The following is a 27,885-nucleotide window of genomic DNA, read 5'->3' on the forward strand; positions in this document are numbered from 1 at the left end:
TGTATTTGTCCTTTCTCAGAGTTTCTAGTCCTTGTGAATTGTCAGGCTTTGTCTGTTTTCCTGGTATGAGCCATTTGAAAGATAAATTGAAGATCTTGCACAGCATTACAAGGACTTGCATTTCCCTTCTTAACTACTATCTTTCAGCACCTAAAAATCCCATAAAAAGCCCTCAGCCCCATGTAAGTTCTCTAGAAGTCCATTCTTGATTCAGTTCACTTTAACTGGAATTAAGTATTACTCCAAGATGAGTGAGGCACACTGATGTGTCTGCTAAACAGCTCAGTTAAATAAATCTAGTTTAGCTAAGAATTAATTTAAAATAAACTTCCGTGCCTGTTTATTTTAAGCTGTGTATTGGGGGGTTAAAAAGAAAAGGCTCTTGTTCTTAATCAAGTCAAAACAAATTTATGCCAGTAAGAAAGGTAACTTAGGAGGATTTACTTCCATTTTTCTTTTTAATCCCATGTCGTGGTTTAACCCTAGCCAGCAACTAAGCACCACGCAGCTGCTCCCCCCTCCCCCTTCCCAGTGGGATGGAGAGGAGGATTGGGGAAAAAAAAAAGAAGTAAAACTTGTGGGTTGAGATAAGAGCAGTTTAATAACTACAGTAAAATAAAATATAATATTAACTAATAATAAAAAATAATAATTGTAATGAAAAGGAATATAACAAAAAAAAGAGAGAGAAATAAAACCCAAGAAAAGACAAGTGATGCACAATGCAGTTGCTCACCTCCCGCTGACAGATGCCTGAGCAGCGATCCGCCCCTCCTGGCCAACTCCCCCCTGTTTATATACCGAGCATGACGTTCCACAGTGTGGAATACCCCTTTGGCTAGTTCAGGTCAGCTGCCCTGGCCTTGCTCCCTCCCAGCTTCTTGCACACCTGCTTGCTGGCAGAGCATGGGAAACTGAAAAATCCTGGGCTTAAGATAAGCGCTACTTAGCAACAACTAAAACATCAGAGTGTTATCAACATTGTTTTCACACTAAATCCAAAACACAGCACTGTACCGGCTACTAAGAAGAAAATTAACTCTATCCCAGCTGGAACCAGGACATCCCAATTCTTTTGTTTGCTGAGGTGGTCAGAAAGTCATGGCAAAATATTTTAGATGACGGGAAAAAACATCTTCTCTCATACTCTGGAAAACCTCTGTAATTGTTGAAACAGTGCCAGAGTATAGATAATGTCATGAAAGATATGTCAAACTGAGGAAAAAGTTGTCCAGTAACGTGTTTATGAATGTCTTTGAGTGGAAGAGAATGCAACCTGTTGTCATATTAACATTCTCATTCACAACTGATAATTTTTCTAAGCAGTGTATTAATATTTCCATATAATTTACTGAATTATTTGGAATTAATTTTTAGTTAAACATATGTGTTTTTCTCACCTTTCTCCATTGGTTGTAAAGATACTTGAGTGTTCTATCAAGCTGCTATTTGAAACACGGGACATAAGTCAGATCAAACAGTACGTTCAGAATCAATGCATGAAGTTACTGGAAGGAAAAGCCAGCATGCAAGACTTCATCTTTGCAAAAGAGTACAGAGGGAGCTCAGCTTACAAACCTGGGTCCTGTGTACCAGCCCTGGAAATCACCAGGTAATGAGATTAAGAAGTGCTAATCGTAGGTATTTTTTCTTCTGACCTTTGTACTGCCGACTTACGGGTAGCAGTGAGATGTCTCCTTCAGATATTGTTGCAGCAGTTGGCTCTGACTTTCTTCTGTGTGTGAAGAGAGCAGGCATCAGATAGTCCTAGAAAGGCTTTTCGTAGTCCTGGAAAAAAACACACATGTTCAAGAGTAAAGTCTCTTCTCAGGACACTGTAACGGCGTGTTCACTGCTGTTACTTATGCTTTGGGTTTTGTACAAGGGCTTGACTTTCCAAGACTGCCCATCACTCACGGATATTAGATATGTTTAAAATTGTAATAGTGATGTCTCTCAGTGCTGTGAAATACATTACCAGGCATAATTTTTCGTTTTTTAAAAAGTACCTTACTTAAAGTTAATATTTCATCCTGTTGATACTGTTTATCAGTAATAGATAATGTGAGCTGGCACATTTTGCCATCTTGCTTAATGTAAAAGGTCTTCAAATTAAGGTATGCTTCTTAAGTAAAATAAAATTCAAGTCCTGGATTGATACCTGCTTCAAATTGAATCTTCCTTTGCTTTCTGGGTACTTAAGCTCTTTTTAGTACCCTGGCTGCTCTTTATTAAAATATTTCTTTAAGGAAGGGGTAGCTAGAAAGCAACCTGCATGCAAATCCAAGTGACCTAAACAGAACATATCTTTAGGGCTCATGTTCCAAGCTCTAAAATTTGGGTCTGATCATGAGACAAATTAAAAATGAAACAACTTGGTCCTGTGCTTCATAATAGATGCTAACTTCAGTCGTCTGGAGAGCTACTAATATAATCAGATGGGGAAGTTTACAAGCAAATGAAATAACTATGAATTTGTCTCTGGATGCATTATAAAGGCTATTTTTAAACAGGAGAATGCTTGCCTATGACCGTCGCTCTGAACCACGAGTTGGGGAGCGAGTACCCTACGTCATTGTGTACGGCATGCCCGGACTGCCCCTGATACAGCTGGTGAGGCGGCCCATTGAAGTCCTGCAGGATCCCAACCTGAGGCTGAATGCTACGTACTATATTACCAAACAAATTCTGCCACCGCTGGCTAGGGTGTTCTCACTTATTGGCATAGACGTCTTCAGCTGGTACCACGAGTTGCCACGGGTGAGTGTTTGAAAACAGATTACAAACGCAGTGCATCTATACAGTGTTTGGTTTTATCGTGACTTTTAATGGAATGAGGTTTATATGAGGCAACAGCAAAGGTTATTTTACAAGGCAGTGTTTGATGCCCAAACATGCAGACCTGATTCTGAGATCTTCTGTGTGGTTTCTTTCACTTAGTAAATCAACTTTTTCGGCCAGCCCCTCTGTGCAGGGTTGATCACACTGTCATCTTCTATTTTCTGACCCCTTCCATAGTTTAAAAGAATATTTTTCCGTAACTATATTTTTAGCAGTACTTGTATATGCATCTATTTGGCTGTACCACCTTTTAAATCTCTCTATAATAGATGTTGGAACTCCTGTTTTTCCAAGATATTCTGAAGATCTTTCCTCTTTATAGAAAAGGTGGTAATGCCCCAGCAGCAGGAACACTTTTTTAAACATTTGTATCACCAGAAATGTTAAACTAATTATATCCAAAACTGACTTTCCTAAAAGTTAAAGAAATCATTGAGATGCAGGAAGAGAAGTGTTAGATAGCTGGATTTTAGTTTGTGATTCCCCTGACAAAAAGGGGTGGTGAAAGACAGCGTATCTGTGTAGTGTGGTTACTCTGCTTAGTGTAGACTTCAGCAGCATAGTAGTACATCATGTTTCCCACTGCAGGCTTTTGATACAGCCTTGATTGACTTAAATTCTGCTTCTTTTCTCTACCTTTCCGATGGCACTGTGACACTCACCTTAAGTACCTCCAACAAGCTGCTCTAAAAAGGGAAAAAGAGCCCTGACTTTCTGCAAGGCAAGGGAGCACCGAGGAGGTCATAGGGAGCAGAGCAGCTGGGTGTTTGAAGCAGGAGAGTGAAGGATAGCACAAAGCGTAAGTCATGCAGCACCAGGAGCGAGTGCAGAGAACGAACTTCCCTGGGCGAGGGGGCAGTGGTGGATCTTTGTCCGAGGAAATCAGAGCATGAGCTAGAGCCACGGACCAAAGGACGGTGGCAGCTCTGGGACAGAGACTGCACTGGCACAGAAACTCGAGGGGAGGCAGGATCCGGAAGGCAGCCACTGGGGCTGCAGCCAGGGCACGTTTGGATGTGAAGTAGATCAGCACCTACAAAGGAACAGCTGCAGGAGGCAGAGTTTGAAACGAGATCAGGAATTTAGCGTGTGACTGAGGATTTCTTTGGTTACTCTCTTCTGGTGAGATTCCCTGTGAAATAGGTGTGGGTGGGCTCTGCTCAATGTTACCACTTCAGGGCAAGTGCTACGCTCTTCAGAGTGATGTGACCCATGTTAATACTTTGTGTATGAACCCATGCCCTGCAAGCTGTGTTGCACTTTCATACTCCTTTTAAAAAAAAATAGGCTATGTAATCTAGGAATAAGGCGAGCTGCTCTCTTGAAAGTTCATTACCTCTTAATTATTTTTTTAACAGATGCAAAAAGCTGCCTCGACTGCCCGCAGTGAGCTAGAAGGACGCAAAGGCACAATCTCCCAGTATTTCACGACCTTACACTGTCCCGTGTGTGATGAACTGACCCAGTATGGGATCTGTAATAAATGCAGAAGCCAGCCACAGCATGTGGCAGTGATTCTCAACCAAGAAATCCGAGAGTTGGAGCGTAAGCAAGAACAGCTGGTCAAGGTATGATTAAAGCATTGTCAGATGTCTGTCAGCCAAAGCCAGGGGCTGAAATTTCAAAGCAGCGTGTTACTGAATGCCCCCAACAGAAATGGGAAGTACAATCCGGGTGTTAAACGTGTTACAGCTTGTTTGCTTTTCTCATTGCTGTTGAAGGCAGCACAGCAGCTGTTACTCTCCTTAGCTTTGCGTAAAACTGAAGGCAAAGGGAGGGGATCAGAACAGAAGATGCTTTTCCCCTTTTTTTAAGAGTATCTTACGTGGTTTGTAGGTGCCTTTTTATAATGACAGTGATGGAGAGTTGTAAAAGTATGGAAGATTCACCTTTTTTACACTAAAATAACTGATGATGTTCTAGTAACAAAAACGTTTGTCCCAGAAAATTTATTTATTTTTATGTATAACATGGATGTGGTTTAGCTTGGGGGTTTTCTTGTTATCTTTCCTCTCGATAGGAATTTTCCAAGCTGGTTTCTTCCCTTGAGCTAGAAGTCAATTAAGAGGGTAACTGACTGTGCTCATGAATACATTAGAGCAAAGCACAGTGCCTCCCCTTGCAGAAACATATGCATATCCTCACCTAATTTTCGTACTGTCGTATTTTATAACTAATAAATATTTTTGTTAAAATTTGTTTTTAGCACTAGCATGTGAACCATTTTAAAGACTTGTCTGAATTGCAGGGATATAAATGTTCCTGTAGCCTAGGCATTGATTTGATAGGTTCCCATGGGGCTCTGTTGCTAGAAAACCATTATAATTCACTATTCATAAATATTGCATTACTAAGGTGTGGACTTCCATTTCTTGCTGTATTTTGTAGTTTGCTCTGATCTGCATTGTAAATGGCAGTAAAGGAAGGTGATGCATGTTCTGCAGTTTTCCTGTGGTACCCTGAACCTTTTACATTGCTTTTGTTCTGGAATAAATCAGAACTTGGCAGATTGGTCCGGCCCCACAGAAGGATCAGTGGGTTTGATCAGAAGGTTCTCTTGTCCCTGCAACAGGTCAGGAAGGCCTGGGATCCCGTTCTAGTCAGTGTTTGATGAATCAACCTCTCTGTAAGAGCATCTGTCTTATTTTAGTAAGATTTATATGTCCTTCACAGCTTAAAATCTTGGCCCTCCTGGACTATAAACATGCCGGAGCCAGCAGAAAACTGATATAACACTGAATCGTACATTATTTTAAAACGCACTTAAAAATTACGTGCCATAGATTAAGGCCATAGGCTCCTCCCCTCTACACAAACTGAACTTGGAAAGTGTCTTGAGTACCATTTAGTTTGGTCCCTTGCATTCAAACCAGCCACAGCCCCTTTCAAAAGAATTAGGGTAGACTTATTTCTGAGGTTCTTCTAGTGGCTACAAACGTGGAACAAACCGTTTAAATCCCCTTCCTTTTGGTCACGGTTGCAGGTCAGAGGACTGGTGTCCCCTGAGGGGCCGCAGCGTGGGACGTGGCCGAGAGGGGCCGCTCCTCTCCAGCTGTTGTCAGTTTGAGTTTCTGGTCTGCAGGGGTTTGGTGCTGATACAGGTCTGGCTGAGAGGGTCGCTGGTGCCCAAATAATTTTAACATGGAAAGAAGGAAAAGAACTAATTTTAGAAGCAAAGGATACGATTTTGATTTGTTGTTCGAACTATGCAAACGGTAGGATAACACTGTGTAACGTTTTGATGTTACAAAACACAAGTGTGGTTGGAAGCAAATTTCTGAGATTTTGGAAAAACCATTGGAGGTGGCAGATACTGGAAAGGGTTAAAAATAAAATAGCAGACCAGGGGCCTTTAGTTTTCTGAAGGTAGCTACCTTTGGAAAAACTGTGCCTGCTGCTATTTTATTCCATCAGGTACCTCATGTTAGAAGTACTTTCAAGCAGCATTAACTACATCAACGAGTAGTTCCATGAACAAGAGGAGCAGTGGAACCTGCGTGCCGTGTGTATTTCTGTCTTGGGATTGATTAACTCTGACTTGGAAAGTCAAACTCTAATTGAAGCTGATCTTGAAACAGGAGTAGTTTATTAAGTCCCTTTCCTGTGTAGAGAGTAACTGCAGAATAACAGTTTCGTCTTTCTTCACTAGGAAACTTTTATGCAGGGTCAGTTTATCATGAATATGACACGCTGCCCCACTTAAATCCACTCAACTTCTTTACCTTATTTTTCCAAGTGCCACCACAGAGGAGTAGAACTTAATGAGCAGCATTGAAAGCCGAGCTGTACAGTCGAGCTGTTGACCTCTGCCCGGTTGCGGGCAGGTGGTGCCTGCCGGCCAGGCGGCGGCAGCGGCAGCAACGCGGGCAGTCTGGCAGTGGCGGCTGCAGCAGGGAGCGGAGCTGCTCTGCATCCCTCTGTTGGGGAAGAGCTTGGTGCTGGTAGGGCTGTGCCTGTTCTGCTAATACAATGTTGAGGATTTAGTAGTCCCAAGTGATTTATGCCTTGCTTGTGTTAAGTTTAAAATAACCTGGTTTGCTTTTTTACATGTAATCTAGATATGCAAGAACTGTACGGGCTGCTTTGATCGACAGATCCAGTGTGTCTCCCTCAACTGTCCAGTACTTTTCAAGCTCTCCAGAGTAAGCAGAGAACTGTCAAAGGCGCCGTATCTTCGCCAGCTACTTGACCAGTTTTAAATGATCTGTGTTACAGGATTCCAGGTGCTATTTTTTTTTTTTCTTCAGTGTTTACCACACTAAGACTATTGTGCATGGTGCTTTTTCAATTCTCATCTAGTCCAGGATTTCCATTTTAACTGTTGGGTTTATTATCTGAAGAATAATGAACGCTTATCCTAACTAAATTAAAAAAAAAACAAAAACAAAAACCATTTGTTGATCTATGAATAGGTCACTTTTTAAGATGTACAAATTTCTTCTTTCTTTCATGTTTCTAACATACTGTTTTATAATGCTGATGTTGAAATAGCTATGTGTAACATCTTGTAAATCCATTTCAAAGTAGAAGTCAAGTTTACTTCCTGGAGGAAGGAGCACTGAAAACCTCTTGAAACGATAAAACCATTAGTGTGTGTTCTTGAACTGTCAGTATCAAGACGTGTTACTTATATATTATCCATTCACTTTATAATTTTGTCTGCGAAATATTTTGTAAATACACTTTTTTACTTTTCAAACAACTGAGTAAAATAATGTGCAATGACTTTTATACAGATAATTTTAAAGTTGGTTGGTATATCTCCTCCTAAGTTTTGCTTGATTCCAAGTAGATTGTTATTTTGATCAGACTGTGCAAACAGTAGTATCATGTGTAGCATTTTGAAACATTATTTTCTAAAAATTGCTGTCTTGCTTTAGCTATTAATGGGGCATTGTGAGGAACTGTGCAAAGACATTTTTGTTACAAACCTGTGGGACTGTTGCAATACTTTAAATATAAAATTTTATTCCATTTTTGCTTGTTTTGTATAGACATTTCTATTGCTTCTAAATATGCTTAAAATATTTTCTTTCCTTATGTACTGTACAGTTAAATCTTATTTGCCACCATCTTGACAAAATGTGTATTTAGAATATTTGTATAACTGTATAAAATGGAAAAGGAATTATGTGGTCAGTGCATTGTTTTCTAAACTGGAAATCATTTTGTTTTAGAAGTTAATAATGGAAACCATATTAAAGTTGAATAAAATGATATGGTAAAAATTATATGCCCTTTTTATATTTGCCCTCAATTGCAGACACCTTTGTTTCCCTCATTTGGCCCACAAATGGTCGTGTAAACAACACTGCTCAAATAAGAGTTGAGAATCCACAATTCAGTTTCCAGCTTAAGCTCTGGGATCTAAAACCTCCGTATCAATTCTTGGAGGCCTTGCCCAAACCAGAAGAGAAGCATGTCCAGTTTTCCGTTAGTCAAACCAGGAGTAAGTTTTAAATTCAGAAGTGCAGAGTAGCTTTGAAAAATAGAACAAAACTTTATTTACATCAAGGAACCTGAGTGCCTTCTCCAGTTAAGAATTTATTACATTCAAGATACAAGTCAGTCTACTAAATTTCACATTCTACAGTACAATGTAAACCCACACCAAGCAGAATAAAAACTATTAAATATACAACAGAACATCCACAGATTGCAATGCGCTTTTATGCAAAGAAACTAAAAAAAAAAACCATCAAGGCACAAAACTCTGCCTACTCTTGCATTCGGGCATTGGTCATGTACAGAACAAAAGTGCAAACGCCAGGACTAACGTGTTAGTGCTCGCGGTACAATCCAGCAGCATTTGGCAGTGCTTCGGGGATAAATAAAAATATTAAACGGTTTAACTGCAGGAGGTTACCTTTAACACTGGAGTAAATGGGCAAGTGCTCCTCTTCAACTCAGTCCTGGCTTTATGGACAAAAAAATATGATTCTTAATAAATTCAGATATCTAATCTAACCCATGGACCACACTTCTTGTCCTCAACACAGAGGTGACTTTCCTAGCATAAGCAAGGCAATGGTAAAGTAATACAGTTTACTTCAAGTAATTTCAACCCCTAACATGTAAGTTTCAGTGTTTTAGCTTTCTGGAGGATCTGTAACGTAAAAGGCACTGTAAATAGATCCTCACTTTAACTGTATATGGCAGGAAGCAGTTTACTTCGGAAGGAAATTTAAACATATGAAAACACATTCATTGTCTAAAAAGAAGCCTTGAGGAACACCAAAATCCAAGAACTAGGAAAGCTACAGCCTTGAACATCAAGGATGTCTAGAACTGCTGTGAGCTGCGCTCATCATTGGAAATGTCCTAGATCTGTTTTAACCTTAAATTGCTTTAAACATTTCATTTTCATTAAAGGGCAGCCCCTGCTATTAAAAGCACGCTTTCAGGAGATAAGGAGAACAAGTTCTGTAAGTACATGCCATTTCAAGTTTGAGGCCAGAACTAAGACATTGATGGCTCTAAGTGCTCACTAAGATGACTCAAAATTTAGCCATCATCCAGACAAAGGCTTCCATGTCTCAATAGCAAGGTAACTATGTGAGTTCCGCGCTGTCTTCCTGCTGCTGCTTTTTTGGATCCTTTACTTTTGGCAAAAGGCTGCTCCCTCTTACCTTGGCATTCCAGGCTGTCGCTCCATTCCTGCTGCACAGGCCTCCTGCTTTTAAGGGGGAAAATGGTGATGAATTCAAGTGACTCGTGCAGGAATTAAATACAGCCAGTAAAAAAAAAAAAATAAAATCTTTGTTTTGCACAGTATTTTTACATTTGTTGGGAAGACAGTCAGAAACACAAATAACTGTGCATAGATAAGAAGTAGATAAGGTTCAAAGAGGTTAGAGCACATTTCCCACTGTGGCTTTAATCTCATTTTCTGGTTTTTAGTACTTGATTATACAAGACGTGTTAGCTATCCCTGAGAACAATATCTCATGTGCAGGACATTCCCGTTTGGAATTTCATTCCAAAGATTAGCGTATGACTTTTGGGGATTATTTACAATCTTCCTGGTTGCCAGGTGGGTTTCTTAAACTAATTTTCTTCTGGCAACATGATCTCAAGGTATGGGGAAACTTTTTCACATTGCCGTCAATTCAGATAAAGCCTACGGCCCACAGTTACAGTGGGGAGCTGCCACAGAACCATTTCCCTATCTTTTGTTGTTCGTGCTGCACCAAACCCAGTTCCCGCCGAAGGAAACCTGTGACCTCCCCGGGGGGTGCGGGGGGCTGGGAACGCCCGCAGCAGCAGTTATCGCTCTGGGTATCGCTCCGGGATTTGTCCTTACCGTCAGGTAACGGCCCCTGCTCTCCACACAGGCAGAGCGGGTACTGGAGCGTGGAGGGAAAAAGGGAAAAGGAAAGTTGAAGCAATGCAGGCTTAATCCGCACTCGTGTAAGTCGCCACCTCTGCCACACCACTTCATTTGTTATCATAGGAAACGAACTAAACACACAAGGCCATACAGACTTACTCCTCTTGAACAAATGCTGTCACACGTACCTAGAACGGGATTTGGCCTGATGATAGTTAAAAGCATTCACCGTTACTTTAAGCAAAGAAGAGAACCCTTGCGTAGCAAGTGAAACAAGGCCGTATTTTAAAGTGCAGGTTCATGCACTGCACTGGAAAAGATGCCACGGAAGTGCACGTACACACACACGAAAAGAAAAAAAAGGAATCGGGCAAACCACAATGGCATTTAAGTGCTGACAGCAGAGGGAGAGGGAGGCCCTTCGACATGGCAAGGTGCAAAAAAATTATGCATTTTCACTGCAAGTTGATGCCTGCTTCTCACTCTGCTTCTCAGAAGCAATGAAAAAGCCACGAGAGTCTAGATTGCACACTCAGAGGACAAGACAGGGAACAAAAACAGACCTGGAAATACACTGAACATCTAAGGTTCTGTGCTATGTTACATCCAGAGCTCTTTTGCTTGTAAATGAAACTTCTTAGCAAGAAAAATACTAATAAAAGTGCAAAGTAAAAAACCCCAAACATGAGCGCATTCTGATCACGCAGCCTTAAAAAAAATACTTAACCTACGAATTTGGAGTTTCAAGTAGACGAATGGCAAGACTACCGTTTCAGAGTCAGATTTTGCCATTAGCTGCGGCTTTTTTTGCTCTTACTGGGGAGGGCTGGCTGGCATGACTGGTCCCTCCCAGGCCTTGCTGCTGAGCAGCAATGAACCTACAACTCCGCTAGGAAGAGCCTGCCTCTAAGTCATCACCCAAAGAAACAAAACCCAAACGGCACCAGTCCAACTGGCAAGGGGCAAGTGACCGTACAGTACAACCCGGAAGGACGGTCTCGTCGATAATTCCCTCTCATTTTCAAATTTTCACGTTAACACAACGCTATGTTAAAGTCTTGGCACAGGAAGCCAGAAAAGTTTTTACAACCTTCGTTTAAACAACGGGCTTAAAAATATCACAGCCCTATGTCAATACCATATATTAAGTAATCTGTTTATATATAATTTTATCATCTTCTTCATACATTTCTTGATTCCAATGGTAGTGCAGTAATTAAAATCACAGGTACAATCACAAGTACTTTAGATTATTTAGATTTGTCACCAGTGTTTAACTAGTAAATCAGAGGAGTCACACATGACAGCAGATTAATACGACCCATTTTGTCCCCCTTCCCATACACTGCTTTTAAACGACCCAAAGGCATGGATCCACTCCTAAAAATTCATTTTTAATTTTTTCTCATCTTAGTGACAGAACCAGGAAATGATATAGTTTGCCAATAGGTTATCCGACTTAGAGCCGCCGGGCATCACCTGAAATTTGACTTGATTTCATGGTTTACGTCACACACAAAGTTGCAATGCAGCAGAAACAGCCCTCTTTCAGGAGGTAAGAAAGTTCGGCATCACGGACAACAGATTTCTCTCCTCTCTCGTGAAAACATTTTGTGACCAAGCACCTCAGAACCGCACCCATCACCCACCCCAAAAAACTGAGCGGTCTGAGCAGTCCCCTTCTTTCCTAGTTCGTTCTTATTACAGGGTATGTTACTTAAATGCATGCCTCATTTTGAAAACATCTCTTCTGTTTTAACATTTTTGGTATAGTCTATACATTTTATCACGTTACCCCATTCACGTCATCGTGGACTCTCCCACTCCGAGACACATCGCTGCAGACTGAAAATGGAAAAGGAGAAAGGGCCGGACAAACACAGAAACCAACACGCTGAGCTCTGCGCCACTATGAAAGGATTCTTGAACCACTTTACAAGAACAGCTACAATTCAATTGCATTTCCCTTTAAAAAAAAAAGAAAATCGGCTTTTACTTCAATCATTCTTCTCCCGGTCAACATTCACATTTTTTCTCCCAGGGGAGCCACCAGCACCCACTGGAGAATCGCGCAATACATCGTCCAGATGGGGCTGGAGAGAGACTTTGGCTGGAGAGTCCCCTGGTATCTTACGGGAGGTCTCTATCACAGAGTTTCTCAGCGTGTCATTCATTTCTATTACCTCAAAGTCTGCTTCGTTCCACTCTCCCGCATCCTCCTCATCCTCTTCATCCTCATTAAGCCCCGAGTTTGACAACAAAGCTTTCCGGTCCTCGCTCTCACTCATTTCTTTCAAGTCGCTCTCACCGGGAGAGTTGGCCAATTTGTACATCAGAGGGAAGAGTATAACTGTCATCGCAGAAGTCACCAAGGCAGTGTACATAACCACGGGAACGTGGTGAAACCTTCCTTGAAGATAGCCCACCACGGCAGGAATGCACATCTCGCCCAGCGCGGCGCCGATCACAAAGAGAGAAGCCGATTTTCCTTGCACGACCGTGTACTGTTCTATCCAGGAAATGCCGCTGGGAAAGATGGTAGCCATTGACGCTCCATAGACAGCGGTTCCAACCCACAGCGAGGCTGGGTACCTCACAAAGAAGGCCAAGCAGGAAGAGGAGGCAGCAGAGCCTACGATACTCAGCAGGATCATGGTGCCAGGGTACAGGCAAGCAGCACAGAATATTGCCACTCCTCTGCAAGCGGCAAACGCGCCCCAGAAGACAGAATTCAAAGCGGCTGCTTCGTTTTCTTTCATCTCGGCAAAGACCTTCGCGTAAGTAAATATGTAAGAGCCGTAAGTGACCTCCGCTCCCACGTAGCAGAAGAAGAATATGAACAGGAGAATAATAAGAGCATAGTGGTATTTGGCAAACATGCACTTCTGCAGAGAAGCCTTTGATTTGTCTCGAGCTGAGCTGCCCTTCGAATACAAAATAAAAAAGAAGAAAGAAACGAACAGAAGATAGGTCCCTATGACAACATAGGACCACAAAAAATCTGCACCAAGATGGTGTTTCAGTGCTGACGTAGCTGATGCAGCTGATGCTGTCGGCACAGACCTCAAGACAGACTGGTTTGTCTTTTCAGCTACTGGAAGGTCTTTAGATTCGGAGCCTCCCAAGGCCATTTTAGCCAGGATCGGAGCCACAAACGCACCGACAGCAAAACTGAAGTGTAAGGCCTGCATATGGGGCCCAGCCTCTGCTCCCCAGGTATTCAGTGCCAGTACATTGCCACCTGCAGATCGGAGAGAGGAGGATTCAGTCACTTTAGTCTGAAACCAGGTACTGTTTTAAAGAAAAAAAAAAAAAAAGACCAACCAAACCATAACCTATATTACGAATTCAATTTGCAATAATACCAGGTTTAGCAAATACAATGTGTGAAATTGTAGTTAACTGAAATTCTGCCTGTAAGCACCTTAAGCCCACGTGACTGCTTGAGCTTTAGGAGGGTATTCACAGCAGGCAAAACGAAGAGCCATGCAGTGGCTTAATCCAGCAGCAATGACCGTACTTAATTACCCTACTTGACAATTTGCAGCGTTTTTCAGCCTTTTTTCAAAAGAGCAAATTTAACTGCTGCTCATTTCTGTAAGTATTAAAAGCAAGAATGCACAGCGCTAAGAATCAGAGGCCTCATTAAATAACATCCCAGGAAACATTAAGAATCACTTGCTTCTGATGGGCTGGGACTACCCCAACTGCGTTCAAATGCCTTTCCAGAAGCGGAAAGGTTGACAATAATACCGCTGCAAAGACCAAACTACAACACCCTCGATCAAGAATAAGGCTAGAAAATAAGATCTCAGAGAGACGTTTTTAAGTAGTCCCTGAGAAGAATGCAGGAAAATAAGAACAGTAATCAAATTCCTGTGCTACGGTACAGCAACCCTTGTCACTCAGCACTAACAACTCTTCCAAATGCATTCAGTTACACTCTACTGCCTTGCTCTTAGTTTCTCCTGCTACTCCTGCTCAGGCTGGGAAGTCTCCCTGCCTCAAAGGTCTGACTTCCACGCAGCACACCCACCCACTGAAGGCATTTTTACAATTAGCCTACAGGATTTTTCCCATGTGAAGAATTTTTAAACCAAGTGCCGTGTGTAATGATCCTACCAGAGGCAGCAAATACACCTCTGCACTCAGGCTATTTAGCATAACCTGTGCCGTGCAAAACCATCTTTTTCACTACTGGATGCTATATCATGCTCTTTTTAGTGTGAACAGAGCTCCCTCAAACTCTGCAGAATTACGGCGGCTGGTTCACACGTGCAGCCACCATTCCTCTGCATTGCCTACCAGCCAAGCCACCAAAACCAGGCCCTGGTTGGGATGCTTCCAGAGCGGTTCGGATAGCGAGGCTAATACATTAGCCAGCTCTTTCTCAGAAATAAGCCTGCCCTGAAGCTGGTCAGCCGGATCCAGTAGTACCTTGCTGGCTAGTAAGTAACCACAGGCTCCCTCAGTAAGCCAGGAAAGTCAGCATGCTGCTGGGACATCGCTGGAGAGGTGCCAGGTGAGTAGCCGCCTGTTGCGGCTTCACCACCACCTTCCATAGCAACGCCAGAACGCTCCGCTGCTGACGTATGTTTGGTCGTTTCCCGATCCCCATCTGCAAGTATGCCAGCATTACCCCGTCGTCTCTAAGCGTGCTTACGTCTCTTGCCGTGGCCTCGCCTCCTGATCCAAACTGCCTGCTGCAGCCAGCCATCACTAACTCACCCTTTCTAAGCCATGCCCAATGAACTAATTTCTGTGGGAGTTTCTTTTTCATACCTCTGGTATAACTGACCTTTCCAACCACACCTGTAGTAGACATTTGCTCTACTGGTACATCTTCCTCCAATAAGGGGTCTCTACTAAGAAATTGGTTTTGAACAGCTTTCCAGAAAAAGTGGGGTTTTTTTTCCCAGGCCATTTGCAGTATGCACATGCCACAGACTTACAATTTGGGGGATAGAGTAAATTTGTATTTCCAAACACCTAAGCAAGGCTGGCCACGGGCAGCAAATATCCCTTAATTCAGGGAGATGGATGCCATGGTGCTGTAAGCGAGCGAGCTATGGCAGTAAACGTCTGCTGTGAGTCCCCAAGTGCCGCCTAGCCAGCTTTAGGTAGCCAACTCTCCAACACAGCAACTGTGAGAATCTCTCTCTCAAACACCAGGGCTTGCTCAGGACTAACTTAGCTCCAGCTGGCACTAAGGAACCATAACCGACTAGCTTCCTGTAGGTGAGTAATTTAAAGAAAACACTGTTTAAAGAGCATGTGACACTTTCTTTACGACTCTTAATTGCCCACTGAAATGCGTATTGATCTTCTCCAGGAAGCAAGAGACATGCAGCTCCCCAAGCCCCCTGAGGAAGGTCTGTTACAGAGACACAAACACTGGAAGTCTCGGGACCAGAATAATCCAAGAATCCTGGCCAGGTAAAACAGCTCCCCTCTTGTAATTCAAGATGTGTCACATGAAATACCAGCAACGGTTTTGGTGAGCTTGAAGTTTCCAATTAGTTCGGTGAAGGAACTACCGGACCACGTGGTCCCTTACCTGTGTCTAGAATTCCCATGGAAGCTCCAATAACTGACATCAAGACAGTTAACAGCAGGGATTTCTTACACCAGGGTATCCCATAAAGACCAACCGTTGTTCCAAACATGGATAATGCTGGAAAGGTTAAAAAAAACAAAACAAAAACCCCACATACTACAGTTTCCATTTAAACTACAAAACATGCAGAAGACCAAGAAATACAAATACATTCATAATTATTAAAGTTACAGAAAATCCTAATAGCTGAGGTAACCTAACTACCTCAATTCATGATTAGCAGAAGCAGCTACAAAGTTCAACAGAATCCTTTTTCAATCCTTTTCCTTGGAAAAAAGGAATTTCATCAGAATATAAACACTACCTGAAAAACCTGTTTTGCTAAAGCTTTATTTGCAAAGGGAGTAGCATCTGCTGCTAGAACACTAAGAAGTGTTCTGCAAACTTCTGATTTAGAAGTGCTATTTCAGTATCTTCTGCAAACTTCTGATCTAGAAATGTTACTTTACCACAAAAGAAGTAAAACATGTTTTGAACAGTACGAAGTTTTCCCTCTGAGAACTATGGAGCATTAAATTTGGCTCCATTTTAAAAGAACTCAAATCACTAAACTCTTAAAATCCTATAAAGTAATTGCACCTTGGCCAACAAGCAACCTCAATATAAAAATGCTAACTTTCATTTATATTCTGTTCTCACATGATGGATGTATTCCAAGGGATTTCTGGAGTTTTAAGAGACAGAACTACAAAATGTCTCATCATAAATTTAGCAGCAATTCATTAACTGTATTAGTTTTGCTATTATTAACTACACTTACAACATGCCATTTCAAAAAATATTTTTTAGCAGGTGGAAATTATTTTTATGACAATTTGGGAGGAAGTTCAGCAGTTAAGTTCTATGCTTATAATCACCTTAATAATAAAGTAATCTGTAATTAATATCTTGAATATACAGTATTAGATTTTTAGAAAGCTTGTACCAGTTCAGAGATCTCTATTATTTTTCAAATCAATGCTTGATCATAGGTGGGGCAGATACTTAAAGATCAATGGGGATCGATGTTATTAAGAACTTAAATTAATTCCAAACAAAACCAGCAACAACAACAAAGGAAAAAATAAACATCCAGAACCCAAGAGCCCTAGTGAGATACTTGGAATACATGCCTCAAAACATTTTTGAAGGTTAGCATGCTGAGCTGCATAGAGAAAAAGCTAAAGATGGGGTGTATTAAGTACAGCTTCTCGGATGCCCCGCTCAGAGCTGAACAGTAACTTCTCAGCAAGTTCCCAGTTGTCCACTTCAGCTCTACGCCTGAAGACTGGTACTTAAAAGCTTCCTTGGCAAAGACAGATTACGCCTTCAGTTTTTTCTCTGTACAGTAGCAGAGTTTCAGCAGTTGAAAGATGGGAGGTAAAACTACACGAGCCAAAATCTCTTACAGGCAGCCCTCAGATGATAAAAAATGAAAGAAGATTCAGTAGTTCAAATTGTGGTTTTGCCATAAGCACCACCAAATTGGGAAGGATTAGGAGATGAATCATTTTCCAAGCGTTGTTGACAGACAGCTATCCTGTGTGACACCTCAGGAAAAGAAGCAAATACTAACCTAGTTCAAGTTAACACTCACTTCCACAGGTATATTAATGCCACTATAGAAGGTAAAGTCCCAAATGTCAGACACAGACAACTCTGACCTTGTCACACGCACAAGGAGGCTAAAAGAAACACACTTTACAGGTGTTCTGGAGGAGAGGAATAAAGACCAGGGAGAAGACCAAATAAAGACATCTTAGAACAAGAGCAAATAAGAACTGATCCAGGAAGATGAAGACGGGGGGGGGGAAGACAGAAGAGACAGACAGACATTATATGACATGACTGCTCCTGACAGCAGGAGGCAGGCATACAGGGATAAGAAGAGACTTAGTTCAAATGCTAGCAATGGAAAATGGATCTTCTCATATTCTCTGAACTGACCCTGTGATTACAGCACGGTCCTCAGGGCAGGCACAGTTCTGTTTGAATCTCCCTGAGTAAAAGCATGGGAAGGAAAAGGAAAAGAGCGAGCCCCGGTATCTGGTTTAGTCCCTAACTTAGAGCACGAAGGCACATACTGCCATTACTGCACTTGAAAGAAAAAAAGACAGGGCTTCCGCTATTTTAGGTGTGCTCCAAGAATCTCCACCTGAACGAGACACTAACAGGACTCTAAAAGGAGCACCTCATTTCTGGATGCTGAGCGTGGCTCTTGGCGACCTGACGGCTGAGCAGCCCCGCTCTGCCAGGACGAAGCCAGTCCTGTGCTCCTACCGGAGAGAGTTTCCATGTGTCCAGAAAACCATTAAGATCATAAACTGTGGTTCCTATAGAGTTTGAGCATTTTCACAGCCAGGCAGCAACTGAGCAGCAAGTTTCCACCACCACAGGTGGTATTTAGTGTTTTTCCACTTTAAATAAGTTCTAATTTGGTTAAGGCCCTCCAGTCAAAATCCCAGTACTTTTGTCCAGTACATGAAGATGATCGCTTCTGATGAGGTTTAAGAAAGGGAAGGGTTTTACAAAGCTCTCCCCACAGAAGTGTGCCTCAGCATCACTGCTGGAGGTTCCCGCTGTGTGCACATGAAAGCCAAAACACAGTTTCCCCTGTTTTGTTTACGTGTTTCACAGAGTGACATTATAGAAGCCTGTATGTTCCGAGAGGATCTATACTAAGCGTATTATTTGACACAAAGAAAAAAAAAATCCACTTGTACTTTTCCTGTCCAAACCAAAGGCACCTTTTGGTCAATCCAAACAGGTTTTGTCAAGTTCAAGACCAGTTACCGCTACTAACATGCCCAGCGAGCCCAACCACTTGTAAACAACGCCGTACAGCAGTAATGCCCAGGCACACATGCTGCCAAAACCCCAAAACCAAAACGGAATTATCGCGATAGCGAGCGGCAGCAGAAGCGCGGCGGTTTACGAGGAGCGGCAGCACGTGCCACGGCCCCCCCCCCCCCCCGCCCCGATTTCCACGCCTCAACGCCGCCGGGAAAACGCGGCACGTCGCCCTCGCAGGCCGCGCGAAGCCACGGAGAAGCGAAAGCTGACGCCGACGGCTTCTGACCGGAGCCACGTCCCTCACGGCCAGCGACGGTAACTCGGCAGGGGGTGGGCGGCGGGTGGCCGCGGGGCAGGCGGCGCGGCGCGGCCCGGCACTCACCGAGGAGGAGGTGGGCGTTCATGCAGTCGAAGAGCACCCCCCCGAGCACCGACCCGCCCAGGTAGCCCAGGGACCGGCCCACGAAGATGTAGTAGATGTCGCTGACGTTCTTGTGGACGTTGGCGGCCAGGTTTTGGAAGGTGGGCCCCAGCACCGCGATGCTCATCCCCTGCAACACATTTCAAAGGGGGTGACGACCTCGCGCGCCCCCTTCCCCCGTCGTTCCCGGCCCCCGGCCGGGCCGAGAGGCGGCCGAGCGGCTCGGGGCTCGCCGGCGGGCGGAGGGGAAGGGGGCGGCAGGCGCGGTGAGCCGGCCCGCCCCGCGCTCACCAGCCCCAGGAAGGCCGCGCACAGCGCCCCGGAGATGCACCACCGCAGCGCGGCTCCGTCCCCGCTCCGTCCGCATCGCCAGCCGCCGCCGCCGACCACGGCCACCTCCGCGTGCGGCGCGGCGGGGAGGCGCGGACCCGCCGCCGCCGCCGCCTCCCCCGGCGCGGCGAACCGGACGTGCTTCTTCCGCTCGGCGCCGGCCATGGCTCCTCGCGCCGCGGCGCCGGCACCAACGGCCGCTGCGGCCCGCGGGACCGCCAGCCCCGCCCCCTCGCATGGCGGCGGCAGGGGGGAACTACACTTCCCAGCGTGCTCTGCGCCGCCGGGCAGGGGGATGGCTGCGGCGCGTGGGAGGCCCCGCCTACAGCCGTTGCCTCGGAGACGGGCCCGTGCGGAAGATGGCGGCGGCTCCGCATCTGCCATCGCCAGTCTTACCTTTTTTTTTTTTTGGAAGATTTTTCCACTCCCTGCCGCCTCCGGCCGGGTTTTTAAGACTGGTATTACTGGGGCAATTGACTGCTTCCATACTCCTGGAAGCCATACTGCTTCCATTATATTGAGAAGCCAATTAATCAAAGGTGCCCTTATAAACCAGAATTTTTTTTTTTTTTTTAAATCTGTGTTATCACATAACTCAAAGTGTACTGGACCTTTCAGACAACTTAGCATAAAAGGCCTTTGCCTTCTACAGTGCCTGTGTCTGTCACGCTTCTAAAGCTTGCCAAGACACACATAGTTGTTGGGCCTCCTCATAGCTTATATTGAAACACTCTTATGGAAATTTCTACTACTTGCCAAGAGTAGTTCACAGGCTTTTCAAAATGTTTCATTTCATTATTGCTGTTCAGCACAGAGGTGCTACTCGCTGTAAGAAAGGCTTTAGCTTTCAGCATACGTGTTATTTTTAAGCCTCAAAGATAATTCCAATTTTTTGGTTTTGTTCTCCGAGTTATATTCTAGAATATAACGGACATTGCACGCAGATTGCAGCAACCTAATCCTGTTTCTCCTGGCACGGGTTAGCGTGTTGCAGGTACAGCTCCAGTTCAGCATAACCTGAGGGAATGGATGTATGCATTAAAAAAAAAAAAATCCAGCTACAACAAATAACCATGCAAGATAACATTTAAATGTGACTGTTCATAGCCACGTTAATATCTTTGCAAGGAGTGCAAAGTCTTACTACCAGATATCTGCAGAACACTGCTGAGCTTCTGTTTGTAGGTCCATTGGTAGAGAGTATTCCAAATAAAATAATTTCAAGTATAAAATAACAGTATTTCTTTTCTGAAAACCATATACAAGTCAAACCGCATTTCTAGATGTTAGTATTTTGCCTTGTTAATTAGCTTTCATGATAAATGCCGGTATAAAAATAGCTTCCTGAAAAAGGTACAAAAGTATTTGAAATGTATTCCATAGGCTTCTCCTCATTTTTGTTTTACATACTTACAAAGAGGTTTTGTACCTTGCAAGTGTACAAATGGCAACAGCACTCAGGCTCTTATAAAGGTTTCGGGCATCTTTTTCAAATTTTAATTTGAAATGCAAGCAGTCTAGAGAATAACCCCAGGTGGAATGGGAATATTTCCCCTTTATCATCAGATATGTTTATTAAAGAAAATGAAATACTTGGCCCTACTACAAAGGAAAGGTGAATGAACTCCTGTGATTTACTGAAGCTGTCAATGAGGAAACACTTCATACTGCCAAGGTAAGTCAAGGTGAAATTGGTAGTAGGCCAGTAGATGATCAAAGGTCCACTGAATTACACTGACAGTTCACGAAGCAAAAAAATACAGAATTCTTTTAAAACGCCACTCAAGTTTATTCTACCACAGTTTCCCCTCCCTCCCTCAATTTTACTTCTGCCTTTTTTGAATGCAACTGTTCTGTAAATTTGATAGTAAGCCCCAGAATGGAAAATAGAGTAGATAAAATTTTCAGAAGCATGTAACTCTGGAAGTCAGTAGTTTAGGTTTATAAACCATTGGTCTTAAAATGGATCGTCAGTGCAATCAGAATGAAATGGGCTGCACCATATATTAATTTAGGAGCAAATGTAATGGGGACATTCCAATCAGAGCACAGTGGTAATAAAAGCTGTAAAGACTTTTATACAAAAGTCTGCACATGAGATTCAATAATTATCAGAATAACACAAAATTACTTTTCAAAAATGACAACTTTTACAGGAGAACAAGACTAAAAGTGATGCATGCAGTAACAAATAGGGCACTTAAGAACTACCATCTTTATTCTGAATAATTTGAGACTGATCACAGTTACTTTAGCACCATGAAAAACATTAGACATTCATTTCTTACCCTTCTAACAAAGCAGAACTTTAAAGAATGGAGTTATGGCTAGCAAAACATATATCCTTTAATATCAAAAACAACATACAAAATATGTCGTCTATAAAGATACTTAAACATGTCAGTGTTACCAATATTAGCACACGTTTTCATATAAAATCACTCTAATCTTAGCATACGCAGTTCTGAAACATTAAAAATGTTGACACAATATATATATAAGACTAAAAGGCATACTGAAAATATGCCAAAGTTTACATGACTAGAAACTCACTGGCTGTCTGGAACTGTAATGATGCTGTGCTTGTCAACAGTGAAACACACAAATGAAAATAATTGCTTTTTCCTCAGCTGTCTCCCACATTCCAGTGCTACAGCTCCTGTAGTTGAATGCAGAATGTATGTGTACGCCCTGGTGAAAATACATTGTATTTATATATACATACACACACACTCTTAGTATCAGAGGGTCAGTTCCAACAGAAGAGTTAAGATGCCTGAAAGTCAGCTTCCATAACACTTCCAGCTCCCCAGAAGGGAATCCAGGCCCCAAACAAGGCAGCACCTCTGCTCCCTGCTCAGACAGCACGGCTGAGCCCCTCTGCATGGGCTCCCCCACAGCAAAGCAGGGAGCTGCCCCGTGCCAGCACAGTGAGAACCCAGCTGCTTAAGCTAACCCATAAGGATGATTCTAAGGGTAATAGCGTTGACTCCCATCCTTAAAGACTCCCTTTGGGGCTGCAGGGAAGCATCTCCTGTCCCTTTGGCATGTACTACCTGATGCAAAGAACTGAGCAGGGCATTTTTGCTTTAAAAGGGTAGTGTCCATTTTTTAACATCATACGCACGTGATCAAAGCATTCACCTAGTATGTGTGTGAACTGCCTTCAGCACTCCTGTGAGTTGATTCAACTTCACATCTCCCACTTCACGAAAACTTGCCTCGTCTATCAGGCTATGGCTATTCAAAGGTTTACTGGCAGGGAAGAAGTCTGAGAACAGAAGGCTGAAAAGTACTATCCATATCCAATATGGTTTGCATCTGCTTTGACAATCCAGTGTCTCCAAAGGGAAAGGGGGAATGTATATGCCCAGACATTGTGCATGAAGAGCCAAAGGAGAAAAATGTCAGTTGTCTACCTCATCTGATACTGAATATACCCTGAAGGATGGCCACAGAATGGCTATGTCATCTTTGACTTCGGTGAGCAATTTAGGAAGGTCCATAAACAGTTGCTGAAAATAAACTTAGAAAAAAATTAAACGTTAATGCTGAACAGACAAAGATCTGGATGAAAGAAATTCTAACTAAGAGTATGTTAACTTGAAGTCTTGGTTTGAGACTTGTACAGGTCTTCTAACATGTAGCCAGAATAAATCCAACAATACTTTTTTTATCAATTATACATTGTAAATTGTTGCATAGCTTAGATGTAAATAAGAACCTGAAAGGTTCTCATTATTTCAGACTCTTTGCTGAACAGCTATATTAAGATTTACAAGGATCTCACACCTACTGAAAAGATGTGTCAGCCATACATAAACCCAGTCCCTTGCTCACAATCAGTCTTGGTTTCAAGATCTGGTGTATTAAATTACAGCATCTGCCATTTTAAGTGAACCTCTTTCTACCCAATTTCTTCTGAAGCTTACCCTGAGAACATTTAGTGGAAAAAAGATGATTACTCTGTTTATAGGATGGGAGAGCAATGTCTATGAAAAGTACGCTATCAACTGTTCTCAAGAGGGATACATCTGAATGATTTAAGGGTTTTCTTGAACTAAGCTAGTATTTTAATTTTAGAATCTACCCCCAACAAGATTAAATCTGGCATGAATTAGGTCATCAAAATATGAGTTCAGCAGGTTTCCCATGAACAGGTTTTCACACCTAAAATTAAATTTTGTTACAAAAATTTATTTACATTTACTCAAAGTAAAATTGAATATTCGGTGCTTTTCTCTCCTAGTTTTCAGAACAGCAACCATTGCTACATTATTCAATCATTTTTTCATAAATGTACTAAATAGTTGCTCTTTGTGTTGGGGGTTTTGGTTTTGTTTTGTTTTTGTTTTTTATAAAAAGGGAGACAGCTAACCTCATTTTTAAAACCTCAGGGCATATAGAATCCAGTATATCTCTAAATAAGTTTCTCAATGGTTATTTAGCCTCACTGCTAACAATCTGAACTTTACTTTCTTTTTAACTGCATCTTATCTAGCTTTAGGACACAATCTTCTTATGCTTATGTCCAATAAAGAGCATTTTCTATTGGACATTTCCTCCATAGATACAAGCTAACAGTAAAGATGCTAACAGACTTCTCATGCATTAATTTACTTTTTTTTACCTTGTCTGAAAAGTCATTTTTTCTGAAGCCTTTCCAATTTTAGCATTGTTGTAAAACAAGCACTGGCATCAGAAATAGGTTCATTATTCCAATAGCTTCCTTACCCCTAAACTCTGCCTCCCTCTTGTCTAACATCCCTTTCACTAGCTGTTTTTAACATAGTAATCACTCCTAAACAATTATTCACTCATCATACCCTCTTTCTGGAGTCTCTGGGTTTTGGTTGGGGGTTTTTTTGTTTGTTTGTTTTTTTGTTTTTTGTTTTTTTTAAAATGCTGTCCTTCATATTTGTGAGCATAATTTACATTTTTAGTTACTCAAATATGAGAGTTTGGATTTTTACGTACAGATACATTTTTAAGGAGTATGGCAATAATTAATCCATACTATTGTTATACTACTTCTGTATCATTTCTAAAACTTAATTATTTTATATTCTCTCCCAGATAATTTATATAGATACAGAGCAGCAAGTCAGGAGGATGCCACAATTAGACATCTGGTCACAATGATTTCAAACTGCATCAGTGCTAAAAAGCAGCCTTGTTTTTGTTTAAAAACTCAACGCTAAAACACATGAAATGTAAGATCTGTGATGAATACTAATTTCTCATAACAAAGCAAAAGGAAACAAGAGGCTTTTACCACACTTACTCGACACCTTTTGCATTGCCCAAATAGAAGATAATACTGAATAACATGTTCTACAGAAATACTCCAGACAAGAACAGCATAGGCTGTTAACATTTTTGTAATTAAAATGACTACAAAATGTTGTCTTCATTAACACTATGAATATTTTAATTACATTTTTAGAAGTACTTCTGAGGTGCAGAAGCACAAGTCCCAGGGAACCTAAAGGGACCTCTGTTTTACAGAATGGTTTTGGATTTTTTTTCCCATCTCCAAGTCCCTCCCGCACACCTCTAACATTTTAAGATTCAATTCTTTTAAACCTCACTCATGTAAAGCAGGGATTGAAATTCTGCAATATAAGAAAGGTATGAGCTTTGGTCTCCAATAATCGGGATGCTTTGCGTGATTGTATTTAAAGGACTTTTGTAAGTTGATAGGCGTAAACATTCTATGCAATAGTATTGCTAATATAATGTTTTATATCACAAATGTACATGGGCTTTCTGAGCAATTTACTACAATTCTAGAGAAGGAAAAATAATAAAAATAGAAAAGACAATAAAGGTTATAATTTTAAAACAGTATGCTTCCATGGTTTATGTAAAGAACAGGTATTGTTACTAAATAAGAAAATGCACTTAAATGTGCATTTTGTCTTCAGATCACATTTAGTCTACTCTTTGCTATGACACTTCTAAACAAGAAAACAAAAATTATTGGTATTGAATGGACCTGAAAAAGAATGAATAAGTATTCCACTGCATTGCTGATCCATATCCACAAATAAACAATGTACTTGGAAGTGTTTTATGATAAACTGAAAAGCAGTGTTTTCATCTCAAAGTATTATGCTTTCAAATATTTTTCAGAAAGAGGTTTTCAGAAATACCTGCTTGACAAACAGTGCATAATACCTAAGAACACATAAGTAACAGGGTCATATGTTTAGTATGTTAAGCAAGAAATAGGACATGCAAAGACCTTTATATTTGAATAAAATATGTGGCTATATCCTACATGCAATTGAATACAGCTATAAAGACCTATAATAAACCTGCATGTTCACTTAGTGCAAAAACTCTTTAATTGTTGAATGTCATTTTAATAGCTCATGTATATTTCCATGTTAAAAACAACCTATTATTGCACTTAGAATGTATCCTTTAAAGCTGTCTTGTTTTTAATAAAAAAAAGAATGTAACAAGTACAACAGAATAATTTGAAATTTAGTCTAATTCACAATACTGCTCCAAAGTATTACTGTCAGTACAATTTCAAAACTACCAGCTATTCTGAGGTTTAGCTGAAAAAATATACACATATACATTAATAATATTGCCTTCACCAAATTAAAAAAAAATCTATCATTCAGGAGCTTTACTTCTGAATGTGTTTGCACTCGGAGCTTAGTTTGCACATATTCAAAACCCGTGCCCATCAAAAATTTCATCCTTAATGTTCTTTGTTTGGGCTACTGTGAAAAGGTGAATGCAAAAACAGGTGAGTGTTTAAGCAAACTGAGCAGGCTGGGGTATTTAGAGAAAATAAAACAGATGTTTAATAATTTAGCTTTCTGACGCAAAATGATTTCAGAAAGAGTTAAGGGAATCAAAGAGATCCATATTCATGTTCATGATACAGAATTGTAAAAGACTGTAAAACAGCATGAGAAACTTGAAAAAACAAATCAGACATAAGAGCTACGACATTTTCCAGTATAAACACCCATGGGTATGCCTGCTTTGGATGGACCATAAAAGTTATTGAAGAATCCTGGGTCAGTAAACCAAAAACAGCTTTCACACTTCCAGAAATAGGTTCTAATGAATTAGAAAAATATTCTCTTCACACGCAGAATCACTACGCACGTACACACTAATGCTACAAAACTTCAAATACCTTGAAAATGTGGCTTGAAATCAAACTTGACTCATCAAAAAAGTTCAATGGTATAAAAGATTCTTATAGCAGTTTTGCAATTTGAGCAATAGTTCAAGACTTCTTCAGTATCATACAGTATCTTCAGCCAAAAAGAACAAATCTAGCTTCAGCAGAAGGTCAGGCTGGTACAGGAAAAGAAAGCATCAAAAACCAGATTCCATTTCTTTGACTGGCTTTTCTGTAGTGTCCGACACCAAAGTGCTTTCGTTTTCCAGCATTTTCTCAGTAGTTTCTCCATCAACAGGTTTTGCTCTTTCTTTTAACTTCTGCCGTTCATGGACCCAGGGGATGAAACATAATATAGCTCCGCCAATAAGGGGAGGGACGCCGGCCAGGTAGAATGCTACATCATAGGTGCCGAGGTGATCACGCAGCAAGCCTGGAAAGACAAAGTCACCACTGATAAATAATGGGGCCTTGGGAATCTACAAAAACCATGTCTTTTCTTTGGATTCAGAAACTTGAGAGCTGGCAGAGATTATTATAGCCACTAATCTGACTAGCTGATGGCCAAATATAGGTGTATATATAGGTAGAAAGGTATTCCAGAGTTGATTTAAAGACTTCATGTAACGAAGAACTCAGTATGTCACCACTCAACTGCTCAGTTACCACCCATCATTAAAAACACATACCATATTTCCTATTTGAAAGTTGCTCATTTCAGCTTCTCCAGCACTTGAATGTTGCAATGACTTAGAGAAATTCTCCCTCTTTTGGTAACAGTTGCCTTTGATCAAGGTGCCTCTTAATCTTATTCTAGATACACTGCGTATATTGCATTCCTGGTAGCCTCTTATTAAAAAGTGTGTTTTCCAACAATTCACGCTAATTGCTCTCTCAAAACTCCTCCCATTAATCAAATTCTACTTAAGTATTAATAGCTGTGATAGTGTATCCAGATCAGGAAGAGCCTAATCTATGCTGTTCTAGCTTTAAAATTTTGTTCTTTATAATGCTGCATAGTTCGGTTACATCTTACTAAGTATCTTTCAGTAGCACTCACAGAAGACCTTAGGGTAAATTATGATTGAAAATCATCAGTGGTAAGGATTATAGCTTAAGCTATTTCTACCTCCCAAAGAACTTCCAGTTTTCATCTTCAAAACCTGGACTTTGTCAAACAGTCTCCCATCAAAGAATGAAAAAAGCCAGTGTTCCTACTTAGAAGCAGCAATAAAAGTGACTGGAGCTTTTATCCTCACAATTGTTTTTGCATGAGCAAATTTTGGAGTCCAATTAATTTTCAGATTCTAATTTGGAGTCCTTCTGTAACATAATCAACATACAGGCTGTCACCTCAACAGCATGGAAAATGTCAGGTCCTCAGTCCAACTGGAAACCTATCTTTCTTTTGAGGAATGTTT

General features: G+C 41.5%; 3 protein-coding genes across 3 annotated transcripts in view; 1 reads left to right on the forward strand and 2 right to left on the reverse strand.

The window, feature by feature from the left end:
- The window catches only part of REV3L (REV3 like, DNA directed polymerase zeta catalytic subunit), a 128,505-nt gene extending 120,454 nt beyond the window's left edge, over nt 1-8,051 (forward strand). Inside the window, exons 29-32 of the mRNA XM_050895192.1 lie at nt 1,422-1,612; nt 2,514-2,760; nt 4,200-4,409; nt 6,900-8,051. Of these exons, the coding sequence (XP_050751149.1) occupies nt 1,422-1,612; nt 2,514-2,760; nt 4,200-4,409; nt 6,900-7,040 (789 nt within the window). The 3' untranslated portion in view covers nt 7,041-8,051. The remainder of the gene's footprint in view (nt 1-1,421; nt 1,613-2,513; nt 2,761-4,199; nt 4,410-6,899) is intronic.
- Nucleotides 8,052-10,102: 2,051 nt separating this feature from the next.
- Nucleotides 10,103-19,476, reverse strand: MFSD4B (major facilitator superfamily domain containing 4B). Its single transcript, XM_050893916.1, has 4 exons — nt 19,273-19,476; nt 18,943-19,111; nt 15,729-15,845; nt 10,103-13,412 (listed from the first exon to the last, which is right to left on the reverse strand). The coding sequence occupies exons 1-4, from the start codon at nt 19,474-19,476 to the stop codon at nt 12,169-12,171; spliced, it is 1,734 nt and encodes a 577-aa protein (XP_050749873.1). The 3' UTR covers nt 10,103-12,168.
- Nucleotides 19,477-21,133: 1,657 nt separating this feature from the next.
- Nucleotides 21,134-27,885, reverse strand: part of SLC16A10 (solute carrier family 16 member 10) — a 79,290-nt gene continuing 72,538 nt past the window's right edge. Inside the window, exon 6 of the mRNA XM_050893032.1 lies at nt 21,134-26,897. Within this exon, the coding sequence (XP_050748989.1) occupies nt 26,662-26,897 (236 nt within the window). The 3' untranslated portion in view covers nt 21,134-26,661. The remainder of the gene's footprint in view (nt 26,898-27,885) is intronic.

The sequence above is a fragment of the Gymnogyps californianus genome, chromosome 3 (assembly GCF_018139145.2).
Source record: "Gymnogyps californianus isolate 813 chromosome 3, ASM1813914v2, whole genome shotgun sequence".
NCBI lineage: Eukaryota > Metazoa > Chordata > Aves > Accipitriformes > Cathartidae > Gymnogyps > Gymnogyps californianus.

Bases quoted from the DNA above. Each gene is read 5' to 3' on its own strand.
- MFSD4B (XM_050893916.1), bottom strand. From the start codon at position 19,476: ATGGCCGGCGCCGAGCGGAAGAAGCACGTCCGGTTCGCCGCGCCGGGG. The intron at 19,112-19,272 runs GTGAGCGCGGGG...AATGTGTTGCAG, and splicing joins GCGCGGCCTTCCTGGGGCTG to GGGATGAGCATCGCGGTGCT. The intron at 15,846-18,942 runs GTGAGTGCCGGG...TAACCTTTCCAG, and splicing joins GAACGCCCACCTCCTCCTCG to CATTATCCATGTTTGGAACA.